General features: G+C 37.2%; 1 protein-coding gene across 3 annotated transcripts in view; it reads right to left on the bottom strand.

Annotated features, from left to right (window-relative positions):
- Hnmt (histamine N-methyltransferase) overlaps positions 1-19,379 on the bottom strand; it is a 58,725-nt gene that overhangs the window by 9,338 nt on the left and 30,008 nt on the right. For all 3 annotated transcript variants that reach the window (XM_021235057.2, XM_005083750.4, XM_013123241.3), the window contains exons 3-5: positions 17,292-17,344; positions 1,866-1,973; positions 724-851 (exon numbers count right to left, since the gene is read on the bottom strand). In XM_021235057.2, coding sequence (XP_021090716.1) covers positions 724-851; positions 1,866-1,973; positions 17,292-17,344 — 289 coding nt within the window. The remainder of the gene's footprint in view (positions 1-723; positions 852-1,865; positions 1,974-17,291; positions 17,345-19,379) is intronic.

Below are 19,379 nucleotides of genomic sequence, written 5' to 3'. Positions count from 1 at the left end.
TCCCTGACAGAAAAAATGTTTGTTTTCTAACGAAATATGTTTAAATATGTTTAGAGTCAACTTTTTCTTTGGCTTCTCATCATTGTACTCCTCTGAAGTCACTGTGATTATGGACTCAAGAAGAATGAGTTTTGCCATTAATGAAGCGCTCTACACAACATAAAACCACTGCCTAACACTAGCCAACTTCTAACAGCAAAATACTCTTTACTATCCAGAAATCTCAGGGATGCCTAGAATTGACACCTCATGCCATGTTCTCAATGATCATTGTTTGTTAGTCCATTGCTGCTGAATCATGGAAATAAAGTCCTCCTAAATGAATGGCTAATGTAAATAATATCATGCTGATCGACTATTATAAAACATGTCCCTTCTATTACATACACACTATCGAAGGTGGCTACTATTGGAAAAACCAAGAGGATTCAGAAAAAGTATGGAACATTTACATATATATACTGGTCATCTAAGCCAACAGAGCCATTGAAAACTTGCTAGAATATATCATCCCTCTGCAGTTCTAAACAAGTGTCCTTTTAAATGTCAAAGGGAGTCTTTGTATTTATCAAAACCTTTCCTTAAGGCAGAAAATATTCACTAGTTTTGGTATAAAACTAGAAACCAAAAGATTTCATTTTAAAACATTAAAACGATATGCGTTCTTCATACAAATCTGTGAGAAACATCTTTTTGGCAGCACATTCTAACACCACTTCTCACCTGAATCATATGAATAAAGTCCCACTTTTGAGGTTCTTCTTGCAGCATTCGCTTTTGATATTCAGATGACGTCTCCTCGTGCCAAGCAAATTTTACCTTCTCCATGTTTGATGTCTTGGCTACACGCTCTAAAATACCCAGAAAAGGTGGCCTATAATCAATTTTGATTTAATTATATATGGAACCCATTTTCATTTAGAATTCTAATGCAGTACATGTTATTGGACTGAGATGACTAATGTTGGTTGTCAACTTCACTGCTTCTGGAACCAACTAACACACAAGAAGCTGGGCACACCTGTGGAGGGTTTTGAAGACTGTCCCTAACTCTGAAACATGTGAGGTCAGAAGACAAGCTCTAAGTCTGGGCCATACATTCTGGTGACAGCCCACATAAATGGATGTGAAAAATGAAGTGTTTTGCTTTTGGCCTGCTTGCCTTCACTCCTACTGGCAAGTTCATCTACCCTGCTGTGGAGGAATTCTTTACTTTTGTAAGTTTATAAGTATTATAACATATTTCTTTGAGATTTGAACACAGACTGAAGACTGAGTCATTCAGCCTTGTGGGCTGAACAACTACTAGATTCTTGGCCTTTGTATCCAGAGGAAGCCATTGTTGAAATACCCAGACCACAGCCTGTAAGATACTCTGCTGCATCCCATTTTAAGAGTATAGGTTAATTCTACCAGTTCTGTTCTACTAGACAACCCTACACAAGGACATAAAAAGGCACATGTTTTTCTTTATTATGTATCTCAGGAAATCAGAAGGTTTGTCTAGACTGGTTTTTTTCCTAGTACTTGACAAAATTGGAGGAGAAAGGAAAAAAATCAGGACATAAATTTGAGAATATGGTTAAATATAGATTATATGATCTTAGTATAAAGATTAAATCAACTGCAGAATTTTATGAATAGAAGTTTAATATAAAACAGATTAATGCATGATATCAATAAAGGAATCAGTAGTTTCAGGTGTTCATTCTTGCCTGCCAAGAATTAGTTAAGTTTTTCTCCAAATAAACTCACCAAATACATAGTAGTCAGTGTGCTATTACACTTGAGACACACAAAAGAAACTCACAAACGAACAAACAAAATGAGAAGATAAGTCTCTGGAGACAGAATTTAGCACATACCTTTGTACTTGACAATTTGCTCAGCACTTGGCTCAACAACTTCATTGTTGATACAGATGCCTGGGTATTGAGCCTGGACCTTGGAGAGAATCTGAAGGTCAATTTCACCTAGAAGGTAAATAAACAGATCAGGTTACACTGAATATAGTGATTAAGAACAACTTGAACTGATTTTAGTTTCTGACTTACATTTAAAAAGATTTGCAAAAAGAATAACACTCAACTGTTGCATTGCCTAAATATGAATGATGTACAAACACTATATTGAAAGTAGAAATAATAATTTGATATGATGAGGGATATGAATAAACTTCATTTATTAATCCTTTCATTCACACAATCTTCATTCATCTATCTATTACTGTACTTTGATTACAAAGTTGTTGTGGACTATAGGAGGCAATCAATAAGTTTTGTTGTAATCAAATATAATTTTTAATTATTTGTCAGTTGAAAGATATATTTAGTCAAATGATATAGAATATGAGGAAAACACAGCTTAGAACCGATAATTAATCTAATTCAAAAGAACACTTAGGAAAAGATTTAAAGTATAAAGATAAGTGATATACATACAGAGCACAAAAATATGCCAGATATTTCTTTTCATGTGCTTCTTTTTCAGCAAAATGAAAAGAGATAGTTCAAGTCTCCCCTTGTACTGTAGCTTAGTCTGAAGTGTTTAATGGGGCTGGAGAGATGGTGCAGCATTAAGATTGCAGAGGACCAGAATTTGGCTGCCAATATCCACATGATGGCTCACAACCATCTGTTACTCCAATTCCAGATGTGCAGTGTCCCTCGTCTGGCCTTAATAGGCACCAGGCATTCATGTGATACACATGCATTCATACAAAACACTTACACACACAAAAAGAAGTGTTCAATTATTGGCATTATCTTGGAACCTTCACCTATGCTTTTTATCATTGATATCCACTATGATTTATAACTTCCTTATTCACCTTCCCTGGCTTATCAAATGTTTTCTTAATAAAGAGATCTTTGCTTTCTCTTTTTGGTTCTGCTAGCAATACCCTTGTTCTAGTTGAAACAATCCGATTCTAAGAATAGTGCAATAATGCCTAAAAGAAATATCTCACTCCATGCCACCACTTGAGGCCCAGTGGGAACCCATCTGTGGGTTCTGTTGGTGTGACTCATTTTCTTCCCCTCCCCCAATGCCTAAGCTCACTCAGGAACTGAATCTGTGAGTACTCTTGCTGAGTCTAACCCAGGACCCTTATTTCATATCACTGCTGCCCCCTCTATTCTTTCTCTCAAGGCATTGGGATAGAATCTTTTTCTGTAAGGTCTCTTGGCCAGGCCCACACAGAATCCATACCCAAATGATAGTTTGTTGATTCTGGCCAGGGTCCAGCTGTCCTTTAAACCCGAGTGCTGCCTTGTAAGCCAGCTCCAGCCAGAAGTCACATTTTTCCAGGAAGCCCTGGCCCCTTTCCCTGAGCTAGGATCTGCTCTAAGGGACTTTGTTGGATTTCAAACACACATTCTTAGAGTAACCTTAAGACTCATGTATCACACTAATTGCCAGTTAATTGGAATCACCCCCAGGATCTCCAATAAATAATCAATACCAAGTAGCTGAAGGACTGACCTAGTAACTCCTCCTACCTGAACTGAAAACAACCAAGTTCTGGCAACACCACAAATAGAACCAAATCTCCAGCCAAAACAAGCAGGTCAGAATCTCATATCAGACCTGCAACCAATAAAATAAATCCATATGTCCCAGTCCCCTACAAGAACACAAACAATAGGAAAGATAAATAAAACACCCCTTAAAGACTAATGGTTATGCAGAATTATTCTCCAACAGGTATGACCAAGATGAACTTTAGAATACAAAATTTAAAAGAACAATCACAAACACCATTAAAGAATTCCAGGAGAAGACACAAGCAAACACATGGATAAACATAAAGAGGACAGAAATAAACTTTAATTGAAGTTCAAGAAAATACAAACAAATTGCTGAATGAAATTACAAAGACAATATAGGATTTGAAAGTGGAATCCAACAAAAAGGTAGAAATACTGAAGAAAACCCAAGCTGAATGAAAACAAAATTGAAAAATTCAAAGATCCAATCAGAAGCTTAAGGGTAAGTCTAAACTGTAGAATGAATCAAGTAGAACACAAAATATCAGAACTTGGGCCAGGCGTTTGTGGCACATGCCTTTAATCCCAGCACTTGGCAGGCAGAGGTAGGTGGATCTCTGCGAGTTCGAGGCCAGCCTGGTCTACAGAGTGAGTTTCAGGACAGCCTCCAGAACAATACAGAGAAACCCTGTCTCAAAAAAAAAAACAAACAAACAAACAAAAATCAGAACTTCATGATAAAGTAGAGAGATTGAACCAATTAATACCAAAATGATAAATTTTTTAAAATGCAGAGAAAAGAATATTCAGGACACCAGGCAAAGGCAAAACTTTTTCATCATAGGTAAAGTAATACGAAAAGAGTGCCAGGTGCATGGGATAGACCAGAGTTTCAACAGCATAAAATAAGCTTCCCTAAAATAATGAAAGAAAGCCATAGAGATGCAGGAAGCACATAAAACACTAAGTAGACAGCACATACAGAAGAGAGTCTCTTAATGTAGTATTATAGTAAAACACTAAACACATAAAGAAAAGATACTGAAAGTTGCTGAAGAGAAGTCAGGAGTCACATGAAAGGAAAACCCATGAGAATAACAGCTGACTCTTCAATGGGAAGTCTAAAAGCCAGATGAGCCTGTAGCATTATGCTTCAAGTTCTAAACTACCACAGCTGCCAACCAGACAATTTTATTGATTGAAACTATTGTATTTGAAGGAAAAAGAAAACTTTCCCTGTTGTGCTGTAAACAGGTTAAAGGAATTCATTTTCACAAAACCAGCCCAACAGAGTCTAGTGTAAGCGATGCTTCAGACTGGAGAGGAATAAGCAAAGCCAAGAGTTGTAGAAAGAAAGACTACAACTACTGAAACACAAAATGAGATTAGCAGAAACAGTTAAACAATGCAATAAAAGGACAACATTCAATGCATACCTTTCAATAAGAACTTCAAATATTAGTGGCTTCGACTCCCCAGCCATGCGATAACAGTTGGATGGATTAAGAAAAATCTAACTATTTATTGTCTACAAGAAATTCATAAACTCGAGGATAGGCACCACCTTAGAGTGAAAGAATAGGAAAAAATGCATTTCAAGGAAATGGAACAAGGACAAACAGGTATCCCTATTCTAATAGCTGACAAAAATAGACCAAACAAAATTAATCAGAAGAGATTAAAAAATATGTATTTTGACCAAGGGAACAATTAAATAAGGAGTCATTACAATCCTAATCCTAATCGTATATGCATCAAACTCTGACTCATCCCATTTCATAAAAAGCTATTGACTTGAAGACACAGATAACTTGCCATAATAGACAGTTAATCTGACAAAAAATAATCAGTGAAGCATCAGAATTAAATAAGACCACATATTAAATCAATCTAACAGATATAAGTAGACTGACTGTTAACACCCAAACATCAAAGAATATTTTCATACAGCAGCTCTGGAACTAAAATAGACCACACTCTACAGCACAAAACAAGCCTCAACAGATACAGTGAAACTGAGGTAATTCTGTGTCTCCTACTGTACCTTACAACAGTAAGGCTCAAATTCAACAACAAAAGAGTCTCTAGAAATTACCAAATTCACGGAGATTAAAAAATACACAGAGTTTTCCTGCCCTAACCTCCTGCTCCCAAATAACTGGCAGCCTTTTCCCAAATAACTGACTCGGAGACTCCATATAAATTCTAAATGCTTGACTGACAGCTCAGGCTTGTCACTATCCAAGTCTTAAACTTCAGATTAACCCATATTTCTTACCTATGCTCTGCCATGTGGCTCATGGCTTGTTACCTCATTGTCTACGCATCCTGCTTCCTCAGTGGCTGGCTGGCGTCTCCTCTGACTCTGCCCTTTCTCATCCCATCACTCTCAGTGTGGTTTTCCCACCTAACTGCATCCTGTTCAGCCACTGGCCAGTCAGCTTGTTTATTAAACCAATCACAGCAACATCTATTCACACAGTGTACAGAAGGACTATTCCACAGCAACTGTGCAATGAATGGGTCAAGTAAGAATCAAGAAGGAAAGAAAAAGGATCCCTGGTAATAAGTGAGAAGTGAAAGCACAACATGACGGGACTTATGGGTCCTATCAAATGCAGTCTTAAGAGGAAAACACGTAGCTCTAAGCTCCTACACCAAAGGATCAGAAAGAACACAGATGCATGGCTTAATGGCACAAAGCAAGGGTGTGGAAAAACAAGAACCAAATCCATACCCAGTAGATGGGGAGACATAATAAAAACTAGGGCAAAAATCAATGAGCTAGAAACAAACAAAACAGCAGTACAAAGAAGCGATGAATCTAAGAGAGGCTCCTTGGAGAAGACAAGAAAGCATGGCACACCCTTAGCCCAAAAAACTAAAAAGAAGAGAGAAATGGATTGGGAATCTGAGCAAAGCAAATGAACACTGCAACACCAAAGGCAATCGGTCTATCACAAGGGAATAGTTTCGAAACTTATGTTCTCGAAACCAGAGACACAGAGACGACTCATAGATGGCATAAGAGAAAACAGTTTTGACTTATCAAACAATTCTGAAATTCACAGCACATTCAGGGGTAAATAAAAGGCACGTGGGAGCCATGGACCTGTTCTGGGGAGAAAGGCAACGGAGGCACCTTTTGCTGCTACACTTGCCTGCAAACACTATTAGTCCTTACTAAGGGAGGGGCCATTCAGACAACTTATTTTTGATATCCTGAGACTTACAACATATAAACACCTAAAGTTGTTTGTATTTGCTAAAAGCCTTAACAAGAAATGGTATTAAATATCTTCATTACAAAAAAAGGTCTACAAATTTTCCTGTGAAAAACTCAGAACAAATAGCTGTATTTAAATATATCGAACTTCTAGTCTTCTCCTTTGTGAATAGCAGAGCAAAATAAGGGCATATTACAAGTATTTCAAATTGACTTTCTGGTAATCATTTTGTTGAATTCAAGCAGTTAGTAAAACCCAAGTATGGGTCAGCATAAACTAATATATTATAAAGAACATCTTTTCAAATCACTATGCTTCGAAAGATTTCATTAGAACTAGTGGTAACTTCAGGTTGATATCATTATAGTTTTTCCTCTTGACTATACATTAAAACATTTCTACAGATGTTTAAATCATGTTTTACTTAAGTTCATGATGGGGGAAGTCCTTCTGGGTATATGTTTGTCTTATTGGTTGATGAATAAAGCATGGTTGGCCAATAGGGAAGCAAGAAAGGTGGGACAAGAAGAGGTGGAGGATTCCGGGAAAAAGAGGCAGTTAGTCACCATGTAGGACTCAAGAGAAGTAAGAGGTCTGAACCCTATCTCTGGTAAGAGAAGACCACATGGAAATACTCAGATTAGCAGTTATGGGCTAATAATTAAGTCAGAGCTGGCCAACAAGAAACCATAGAAAACAGTCAACAGTTTCATAATTAATATAGTGTCCTACATGTTCATTTGGGACTGGCACAGCTCTGGAACCAGGCTGGTGGAAAGAATGCTCGCTACAAGTTCATTATTTTTAAAAATTAACCTTGATTGCTAATTTTATATGTCAACTCTTCCAGGGCATGAGGTGCCCAGAAATTTAGTTAAATAATAAAGGTGTTCCAGGATTAGAGTAACATTTGAATCAATAAATTAAGTAAAGCATATTGAAAACCAAAACAGAAAACTCTGAATGGAGACATTGGTTTTCTTCAGGCTCTAAAACTTAGTCTTGATATTTTGTGATGATCAATGTATAGAATTTAAGCTGTTAGGCAAATCCAAATGTGTGATTCTTCTTGAGACTCCAAACAGCCAGCATTTACACTGGAAGCTAGAATTGCAAATTCCCCTGTGTCTCTAGCCTACAGACTGCAGACTTTGTGTTTCTCAGTCATTGTCATCACCATGTAAATGGGCTGTTATCTCTGTATATGTGTACCCTTGTAATTCTGTTTCTAGAATATTTAAACTAATATTCCTTTTATATAACTATCCTACAAAAAATGAAACTTTAATAGAATGGGTTCAAATTGGTTATGGTTTTTTTTAATATTCATATGACTACCCTAAGGCAGGTAAAATCAAGTATGGAACAACTAACATTAACAAGTTAGTATTCACTTTAATGACATTATTTACATAACATTATTAATGACCTTTCTAACGTTAGAATTGCTAAAGGTAACTGAGCTCAAAGAGAAGAAAAATTTCCCCAACCTACTTTTTATTGTTGTTGCTTTCTAAATGGTAGGTTATAAATTATACTTTGTTAGAAACAGTTCTGGGAATCTACAAATAAAACGTACATTTAGTTTCTGCCCATATACTTGCCTTCTCTTTATTTTTTCCCAGCCTCAGAAGCCCAAAACTACTTTCTTCCTGTGTTCTCTCATTTCTTTACTGAAGTTTCTTTATACACAGGAGCATCAAGCCACTGCCTTGAATTACTTCTCATGGAGGTTTCTCTTACCTGATGAACACTGCATGATCAATAAATATTAACATGTCCATACAGCCAAGAACTCAAGGGAGGTAAAGGAAGGCAATATTAAATTCCCTACAATTTCAGTATCACATAAATACACAACAGGGTTTTGAAAAATGTACAGATCGCCAATAGGATACTTCTAACACATTAATGCAATAAATTATTATACCTTACGGAGTTCTGCAGGGCAAATGAAAGTACAATGGCTAAGTTATAACTAATAAGGAAGCAAGAGAGCATGCAGAGGGGTGTGCAGGAAATACTGTAGAAGAGACAACCCTTGGCACCATCTATGTATTTAACATTAACTCTCTGCTGGGTTTTAAAACAATTACATTAGAACTTTGACATTATTGGTAGGTTTCTGCATGACGTTTATGGTTGAGATTGCCTTTAATAAAATAGAATTACTAAAGGCAATTAAGACTTTAAGGAAAATTAGATCTGAGATTGTATTTCAGCTCCCAACTCTGTCTGCCACTTTCTACCGGATGATAAATATCTTAAACCCTTTAAGACCACAGGCCGCTGAACATGAGCTTCTACAATTTTAAATGAAGTCCTCAAGAGATGCTAGAAAAATTCTCACAAAATAATAAATCTACAATAGCTCGCATCCTCTCTTATTCCTCTTCTAACAAGTGCATAGACAACTAGGACAGTATTTAAAGGAGAAAACATTTTAAAGTGTCTTGGTGACTAATCAGGTGGAGTGGTACACACCCGAGCACTAAGGATGCTGAGGCAGCCAGATCATGACCCAGACTGAAGTACACAATGACACCTCATCTAAAACAAAAACAAACAAAAAACTCAAGACAGCAAATGTATTGACCAATCTGAAAAGCTGCCTGGGCAAAACAAGTTCACATGCTTATTTGTTAACCTTCTGTCCTTATGTTTCATATCTACAAATTAGACCTAATATACTAAAGAGTTACTATAAATATTACAATATATGGAGATAAATTTTCATAGTTAATAATATGTAATAAGTATTGAATAAATTGGGGTTATTGTATATTAATTCAATAATTTAACATTTTTAAGATTTGTTTGCCATTACTTTTGTGGACACCACGGGTATGCAAATGCCCACAGAGGCCAGAAGAGCTCATTGGATCCCTTGGAGCTAGTGTCACAGAATGTTATAAGCCCCTGACATGGGTACATGAAACCAAATGCCAGTCCTCAGTAAGAACAGGGAGTGTGCCCCTAACCACTGAGCAATCTCCCCACCCTAATGTTTGTGCACTAAATTGCATTGTGTTATTCAATAGCAAAGGTCATACTGAAGCCCATTCTTCAATTAAGATACTATATCCCAACAGACACAAGGATCTGTAAGATACAAATATATCTCAGACCATTGCTTCATTCTTCTTAATCCTATGGCTACACAATTGAACTTATTTGCTTTTCAAAGTATATATTTTTTTAATTTTTAAATTGTGTGTGTGTGTATGTGTGTGTGCCTCCCTGTCTGTATATCTGTGAAACATAAGTGAATCACATCCTCAGAAGTCAAAAAAGGACACTAGATCCCCTGGGACTGGAGTTACCTATGGTCGTGAGCTTCCATGTGGATACTAGGGATCCTGTCCACGTCCTCCGGAAGAGCATCAGTGGCTCCTGACCAGTAAACCATCACTGCATCCCATATAAGGTCCTTCTAATTTATAAACGATGATTGTTTTGTCTTTACTTTGTCAATTATCACTTGTTTTTACTGTTTCAAGCCTTATTAAATTGACTCAAAAAATTTTGTTTGTTCTGCTTTTAAAATAGTAGCTCCAATGTCATGTACTCTTGTGGTCAATTCTAGTGTAATATATTCATAGACAGTCCTAAGTCTTAAAGACTATATCACCAAGGTCTACATCAGCATGTAATAACTGCCATTTTGCTATGTATTAGCAATTCAAATTTTAGCCATTTTAAGTTACATGTAATTAAAACCTTGTCTAAAGATTGAGTGCATGTCCAGAAGCCCAGGGCAAAAGAAAAAAAAAATGTGATCTAAATATATTAAATTTAAAAAAAAGTTTAAAAATTTCACATGGTGACAGCCATGTGAATGGAGAACCTATTTCCTAAAAAGTTGCTCATAAAACCACAGAATTTTAGACTACAAGTAATTCTACTGGCCTATTACTGCCCTTTTATAAAACATCTGAACAGGGTTTTGCTTTCCAGTATATGCTGACATTCATGAAGTAACAGGTGATTCGGCCTCTCTAGACTGTACTTCTAATTCCAATCAGGTTTAGTTATTGGCAAATCCTTATAGTGAACTGATAAATCACTTTCTTGGAATATGAGTTTATGAGAACAAATATTTTGTAGAGTTTTCAACAGGAGCTATCTGAAGACAGGAATAAGTACATTCAACTTCATTTTTCTTGCTCTCTCATCCCCAAATTCTCTGTTTTTCATCATTCTCAATTTATTGATCTTAATAATTAAACCTTTATTTCCAGTCATCTCCTAATACAGGAAGAAATGGAAGTAAAAACTGATGTCACAAAGGATTTAACAATAAACTTTCTTAAAAATTAAGTTGCACAAAAATAAATTTTAGATAAAAAAGCATACCTCTCTGCCAGGTAGTTTAAGAGGTCACAACCTTGGCTGACAGCCACTAATTAGGCCCTATGCCTCTTAACAGAAAAAGGATAATTCATCAGACAGGTATGATGACCCTAGTTAACACTCACTCAGGAAAAGCAGCCACAGTCTGCGGAAAGACAACTGTACCACTATTATTAAATCGTAATCTACCCATTAACTCACACAATCAAACTCCGCAGTTGCTGTCTCCTTAGAACAATTGCCCAAAGGGTAACTTAGCACCATGAACCTGTACAACCTAAGGGAATTTTCTGTTCAGCACTGGTCACCCTTTGTTGCATTAGTCAGAACAAGTCACACACTGATGTAGTGCAAATTCTAATTTGTCTTACTAATAAAAAACTGGAGTCAGATATAGGGGTAAATGCTGAAAGATCAGAGAAGCAGGGCAACCATCCACTGGTTCTTACTCTGCTGAATCCTCAGACCAAAGGGATGATCCTGTCCCTACAAATCCTCAAACTGAATGCCATGCTCTTGTCTCCTCCCACCTTACATTCCTCTCTCCACACAGCCATATCCCTTCCTGTCTCCACCTCCCGAGTGCTGGGATTAAAGGTGTGTGACTCCCAAGTACTGGGATTGATGTTGTGAGCCACCACCACCTGGCTCTGTTTCTCTTTTAGACTTATCAATTTCATGTAGCCCAGGGTGGCCTTCAACTCACAGAGATCCGTCTGCTTCTGTCTCCTAAGGGCTGGGATTAAAGGTGTGTTCCACTGCCTGGCCTCTATGGCTAACTAGTGTGGCTAGCTCTGCACTCTAATCTTCAGTCATAGCATAGCGCCACCATTGCACTACATTCTAAGCCCAGCAGACACATCAGCCCATTTAGTCCCCACTCTAATTATCTTTATTCTGCTGATATCCTGTCTTACCAGATACACTTGCCCACTTGCTTACCTAACAGCTGGAACCTGTACTCTTTTTTTGAGAAGGGAGCTGAAATTAAGAATCTGCTAGGATCATAGTTTCTCTTTCTTAACCTTTAAAAATATTTTTTTAATTTCACATGCATTGCAGGTTTTGCCTGCATGTATGTCTGTATGAAGGAGTCAGATCCTCTAGAACTGGAGTTAAAGATGGTGATGATCTGTGATGTGGGTGCTGGGAATTGAACCCAGGTCCTTTGGAAGAGCAGACAGTGCTCTTAACCACTGAGCCATCTCTCCAGCCCCAAGGATCATATTTGCAAATATTAAAGCATTTCTAAATCATTGATTCTCTCTTTTATCAAGTTAATAATTTTTACATCTATTTTGTACAATTTGTTGGCTTTAGTCTACCTAATAATGCTCATTACATTGTAAACTGAGGGTGAATTAAAAATTTTCCTATTTTTTATCCTGTATAGAAATGCTGGTGTCTATGTGTTGCATAACAAAAATTCACCTAGCCTAAGTGCTCTCAACTGGTAACAGTAAGATTATTACCAAAAGAAAAAATTATGAGAGGGTTCATACCACCTATACATAATGTAATAGGTTCATAGGAATTCAAATAAAAAGCTGAATTAGAGTAGAATTAGATTATTGAGTTTAGTTTTGTCTAACTCTTATAATACTTTCTGATACCTAAATATAACTGGAAAAAATAAATCTCATATATGCAAAGTCCATAGCAAGGAGAACATATTGACATAACTACTTTCTGGAACATTGTTCAGGAATAAGTGTTAAATAGGTAGCATCCCCTTACCAAAAATACTATGGATTTCTTGTTTTTCACATGCCACCTAACTTAAAACAATACTCTTAGAAATTATATGATAGTAAAACCCTAGCAGATTTAATTTTAATTTAAGATAAGACCAATATTGAAAATGAACCAAAAAGCAAATTCTATCAGATTTAGAATAAAAATAATGTTATTTCTCTCAAAAACAAAGCAACTCCTGAAGTTAATGTGATATAACTGTAGAAACCCTGAAAAATAAAAATAAACAGCAACAACAAAAATTCCTGTTGCTCATTACTTCTGATTAATGCATAAAAACACCAGCATATACACATAAACAGCCACACAGTCTGGACTGTGTAAAGGTTACATGCTCTGGGTTTTGTCCATGATTTGTTTTCTATGTGTTTTCATTTCTGTTTTATTCATACAACATTTGTTTCACACATTTCTCCATCACTAGAACATATAATTTGCAAATAATAGTGCTATGGACATGGAAAATTACTTAAAGACTACCCAAAGGAGTTTTCCACCAATTTCGTTCTTATGAACTGTATGGAGCCCTAATAATTGCTTGGATTATGAATAAAATTGTACTATTTTTCATGAGGTATTGAAAGTCTAGTGGCATGAACACCAGTTCCTAAAAAGAAAAGATTGCATAGGCATACTCTCCTGTTCCTGTTTCTGAAAATAAAAAGTAACCAAAGAACATGAGAACCAAGTGGTATAAAGCAGTGTTGCTAAAATTCCTTCCTGGAGGGAGATGAAACTAAGGTCTATCCCCTCTTCTAGTGAAGATACTAAGCTTCCTGACAGAGCATAGGTGAGGAGATACTAACAGGAATGTGGGCACTCTTTCCCCATTGGCCACCACCTAGAAAGCCTCAGCCAGTGGAAATGAGGGCTTCCCCATAGCCACCTAGATGGAGTCCCCTCTCTGGTATTCCCCTTGGCAAATATACAAATACATATATTAACCCCTCCTCCAAGCCACATACAGAATTGCCAGTTTGTAAGGAACAGTTGTATACTTGGGGGCAGGTATAAATTGTCAATAAGCCAGCTAAGATGACCTTTTGCAAGGGGGCAGAGCTTGCCTACAGACAGCAGTTACTGGGCTCTAAGGACAATAAATCACCCATGATAAGCAGCAATTTCACCCATGGAGTTTTTTGATGTTTGCTTTGAGTATGTTAGCTCAGTTGTGCTGGGAGAAATGGCATCACTGTTTGAATGGAAAGAACATTTTCATCAGAGATAAATCAGCTGAAGTTGTCTTTGTGTCTGAGAATAGAATATGTAGACAGTAAACCAGAGTCCAGGGAGCAAAGACTGGTGAGATCCTGTGAAGTGTGCTGTGGGACCTCAGCACAAAGAACAGAATAAGACCAATGGCTGAATTTGCAAGAGATTAGAGTTGAGAGACTGATTGACAAGTACAATCAAGTTCAAGGATGATAAAAACCTGTTCGGGGGAAGTCCTGTGCATTTGTCAATAAAGCACTGCTGGCCAATAGGAATCTAGATAGGTGGGACTAGGAGTCCAGGAGAACTCTGGGAAGGAGAAACACAGAGAGTCAAGATGTAACGCCATGGGGTAGGAAGCCTGGAACTATTCTCCGGTAAGAGAAATACTTAGATTAACAATTATGGGGTAATTACTTAAGTCAGAGCTAGCCAGTAAGAAACAAGCAAGGCCAACAGCTTCATAATTAATTTAGCCTCCTGTGTGTTTATTTGGGACTGATGCGGTTCTAGAACCAGGCTGGCGGGAAGGCTTTCTCTAAAGGAAAAAGCTTCCCTTTGCATAAACCTCTTAATCGAAGATGGTAAAATATGACAGGCCCTGATTCTCTGAGGCAAGGATATGTATGTGATTCCTCAATGGACCGTGCCTGCCTTTAGGCTGTCAGATAAACATTCCCTGTCTCCAATTTGAAATTTCAAACTACATAAATGCCATTTATTCATAACAAGGACACCTTGTCTAAGCAACTAATCAATGTACTACTTATTTTTTTCATTTGGTTAATGAATGCTAAGTATATAATTTGAATTTTTCTTCAAGTTCTTCTTATGTTTCTGACCAGTTTCTTAGGAAGAACGTCCCTATTCCATATTCTGTCCAAGATAGAGCCTGGTATCAATAGAATGTTCAGCTCCCAACAAAAGGACTCAAAGTATTCTTCCCTTTATTTTGATGAATCCTATTAGCACCTAGGTGCTTATTGATGTAAAGAACCAGTGTGCAAGTTGGATATTCTTTATAAGATAGCTCGTAAGAATGTGGACACATAGCTGGGCATATTAGTGTATGCCTTTAACCCCAGCACTCACTTGAGAGGCAGAGACAAACAGATCTCTGAGTTTCAGGCCAGACTGCTCTATAGAGAGAATTCCAGAACAGCCAGGGTACACAGAAAAATCCTATCTCAAAAACAAAATTAAAAACAAAACAAAAAAGAAAGCATGTAGAGATACATTTATATTAGAAATTCAATTAACTTTATATTAAAAGATAATTAAACTGAGATAGAGATTATTATTAATTATTGTTGCTTGTAGGGATTTTAATACTCTCTGAGCACATGTAACAGGCACTATGAAGTTATAGTCCTGCTGCTTGAGGTATCTGAAACTCATGCAAATACAACATAAATATTCTCTTCATTAAGAGAATTAAAAGGCCACCCTTTGGGTAATTCATCACTATTTCAATTCTTGTGCTTATAGTATCAGTAAGCAATAACCCAGTATCATAGCTTAAACATTCTCCATAGCATGATTAACAACAGTAACCTTCCTGCTTTGTCTTTGCTGCTTTCTCTATCTGGGTAGCTAAAGATAACAGAGCAAATGGATTTTTAGGATTAGCTCTAATTACATTATAGCGCACTGAATTTTATAAAAACTGAACAAATAATGCCACCATAAACTAGTTATTCTTTTTCACTGAAGGACTCTTGATTTCTTTTGTGTTCATATGAGCTACAATCCATCTCACTCATATGATGCTGTATTTGCTTTCAACAGACTCAAGGACACTAGGTAACAGGTGGCATCATAGTACCCACTTAGTAGGCTGTAATTATAACAATGTCAGCATGTTTCATGTTAACATATTAAGTTAAAAATATCTAATACCTTAAAAATTAAACACACACTAAACCTCGATAAGAAACTTGTCATTTTAATGTTTCGGAGAGGCACAGCCTCACCGTACAAGATGAACAGCATATGTTCACCATTTTATAAACGCTTTCTTATTACAATCCTGTGGGTGAGACTCAGTGTTTCCGTTTTACTGATGAGAAAAATCTCATCTTATGTATCAGTCAAAGCTACACAGTTCATTGGGGGTAGTTACAAATGATATGTATATCAATCTGCCTGACAGAGTTAGGGTTTTTCTTCTAGAACAAAACCTCGTAAGAATAGTAAGACCAAGTGATGCTAATAAAACACAGATAAGAAAATGCTTTGAGTGATTAAAAAACACTTTTAGAATTCATTCAGAAGAAGGGAGTAGTGAGGTCAATTCATTTTAGAGATGAGGATACAATTATGTAAGTTAGCTATAATTAAGTATTTTTTGCCCTTATTGAGGTATTTTTAATGAAAGGAGTTGTACATCAATTTACAGTCTGGTGAAAGTTTCCAGTCCTTCACATGGACCAATATTAGTAAGTAAATAACCAGTCCATGGACTACTCCTTTTAGCACAAATTGTAATTAGTCTTAATAATAAAAACAATGAGTCAGATATTAGGGGGTGAAGGCTGAAGGATCAGAAAAGCAGAGCAGTCAGTCCCTAGCTTTTACCTCTACCTCAGACGGAAAGGGCAATCCTGTCTCTACAAATCCTCAGACTGAATGCAATGAGATCCTGTCTCCTTCCTTATTATATTCCTCTCTGCCCAGCCATATCACTCCTGTCTCCACCTCCCTAGAGCTGGGATTAAACCACCACCTGGCTCTGTTTCTCTTTTTAGACTGGATCAATTTCATGTAGCCCACGGTGACCTTCAGCTCACAGAGATCCCTCTGCTTCTGTCTCCCAAGGGCTGGGATTAAAGGTGTGTGCCCCTGCCTGGCCTCTATGGCTAACTGGTGTGGCTAGCTCTGCACTCTGATCTTCAGGCAAGTTCTATTTGTTGAAACACAAACAAAATATCACAACACTCCTTAAAGGTCTCAAGCTTAAAGAGCTTCTGGAACTTCCCTTTTCTCTATGTATGTAAATAATTTTGGATAAGAAATAATCTTCAAAGTTATCCTGGTTTTCTACTTACAAAAATAATAAGAAAATTTCATCCCTTATCTAGCCTACAAATTACAATGAAGGCTAATGTCTAAAGCCAGTAAATCTATGATGACAGTATTTATAAACTGGTCTTTTTCAAAAAGGCAAAAGAAAGGGACTTTCTGGAGCAACAGCAATTGGCTAACAAATACCATGATGCCTACAGCGGAACATAAATATTATATGTATTATTCATACCTGCACCTCCGCCTATGCTCAGAATCTTAATTTCTGCTTTTGTTTCACCAATCCTGAAAAGCAAGCAAACAAACAAAATTAGAGAATTTAGGAAAATCACCAAAAGTGCTTTGCAATTCTATCAACTCCACTGAAAAGCAAAGACTAATGGATAACTGGACAGTCATATCTGTGGTTCTTTATTTGTATTGCTCTTTTTTAGAGTCCCTGAAAACACAGGTTCCATCTCTTTCTTGTACTTAGAAGACACAGAAGCACCACTATAAACATCTCACATGGAAAAGCTGGCATTTCTTTGGAGACTAGAACACATGTTTCTGTGGACCTTTTATATGGATGACATAAACCCTGGACCTGTATGTGTGTTTCCTCTTGCTTCCCCCTGTTTTCCTTTCAATAAACAAATATGTATTATGTGTATTGTATGTCTATCCTAGGAATCAACTTTTTAAAAAATGAGTAAGTACATTCAATATAAAATCAGAGTGCATTCCACCCAGGGCATGGGGAGAAAATTCTCAGGGCTTCTTTCAGATGCAAATTTAAAGGTCAGGAAAAAGTCTGGGTGCACAATTGCTGTCCTGGACAAAAGGGAAAAGGGAGTGTTCGAAAAAGAGATGACAAGATAGACTAAGTTTTCAAGTTTTTCCTAAGAAATTTTAATTTAGCAGATATTTGTAAGTGAAGAATTTAAGAAGAAACGCCTGGATCAAGGATGAAGTCCTGAGAGTTATCATAGTAAGTTCAATATTCTGAAATTTTCAAAATTCAGTAAACAAAGCAACAGAGACAAACAGAAAAACAAACAAAAAATCGCATCTCAAGAATGTAGTAAAACTGAAGAAATAGAAGAAAACACGTTAGTCAACACTACTGAAAAAATTTTAAAAGAAACTAAAGATTTTGATATGGACAAAAGTATTAGTTAAAAATAGTTGCTTTTGGAGAGTGAAATTCATAGACAAAGTATTTGGGGAAAAGGACTACTGTCTGCTGTTGTTATCTGCTTTTTAAAATCATTTGCATTTTTAAAATACAAAACATTTTATTTAAAAAAAAAGTATTGCACTAAGTATGCAATTGTCTTGCCCAACCTCACACTTTAGTAAACTCTTCCTTGAAGACACAGGGAGGTTTGGAAGCATTTTATAGTACCATGTAACTTTTAAACTACTTCAAGCAAAAAATGGAGCTCCTTTTGCAGAATTTTTTTTTTGTTTTTTGTTTTTTGTTTTTTGTTTTTTTCGATACAGGGTTTCTCTGTGTAGCTTTGGAGCCTATCCTGGCACTTGCTCTGTAGGCCACACTGGCCTTGAACTTGCAGAGATTCACCAGAAGCTAATTTTTTAAACACTTTTATTATATATTTAAATTAGAAACAAGCTTGCTTCCCATGTCAGTCCCTGCTCCCTCTCCTCCCCTCCACACCTGCTTCTCCCCACCAGCTCCTCCAGCCCCCCACCCAATCCCCACTCCGTTCCCCAGGTAGGATCTCTAGAGTCTGTCATTTCGTTCCTGGAGGGTCTAGGCCCTCCCCCAAGTGTCCAGATTTAGAGAGCATCCCTCATTGTGGGATGGGCTCCCAAAGTCCATTTGTGTGCCAGGGATAAATACTGATCTACTACCCAAGGCCCCATAGATTGCCTAGGTCTCCTCACTGACACCCACATTCAGGGGGTCTGGATCAGTCCCATGCTGGCCCCTCAGCCATCAGTTTGGGGTCCAAGACCTCCCCTTTGTTCAGGTCAGCTGTTTCTCTTGGTTTCACCAGCCCAGTCTTGACCCCTTTGCTCATCACTCCTCCCTCTTTGTCACTGGATTCCAGGAGTTCAGTTCAGTGTTTAGCTGTGGGTGTCTGCCTCTGCTTCCATCTGTCACTGGATGGAGGTTCTAGGATGGTATATAAGATAGTCTTCAAAATCATTATCAGGGAGGGGCATTTAAGGTAGTCTCTACACTACTGCTTATTTTGCCAGTTGGTGTCATCCTTATAGATCTCTGGAAATCTCACTTAAATCTCTGGAGCTCTCCCCTCAAACCTAGAATGACTCCCTCTATTATGGTTATTTCTAATCCTGCTGTCCTCTA

Source organism: Mesocricetus auratus, unplaced genomic scaffold, assembly GCF_017639785.1.
Source record: "Mesocricetus auratus isolate SY011 unplaced genomic scaffold, BCM_Maur_2.0 Super-Scaffold_100004, whole genome shotgun sequence".
Classification (NCBI taxonomy): domain Eukaryota; kingdom Metazoa; phylum Chordata; class Mammalia; order Rodentia; family Cricetidae; genus Mesocricetus; species Mesocricetus auratus.
The sequence above is the reverse complement of the archived record's forward strand: the minus strand, read 5'-3'. Positions and strand labels throughout refer to the sequence as shown.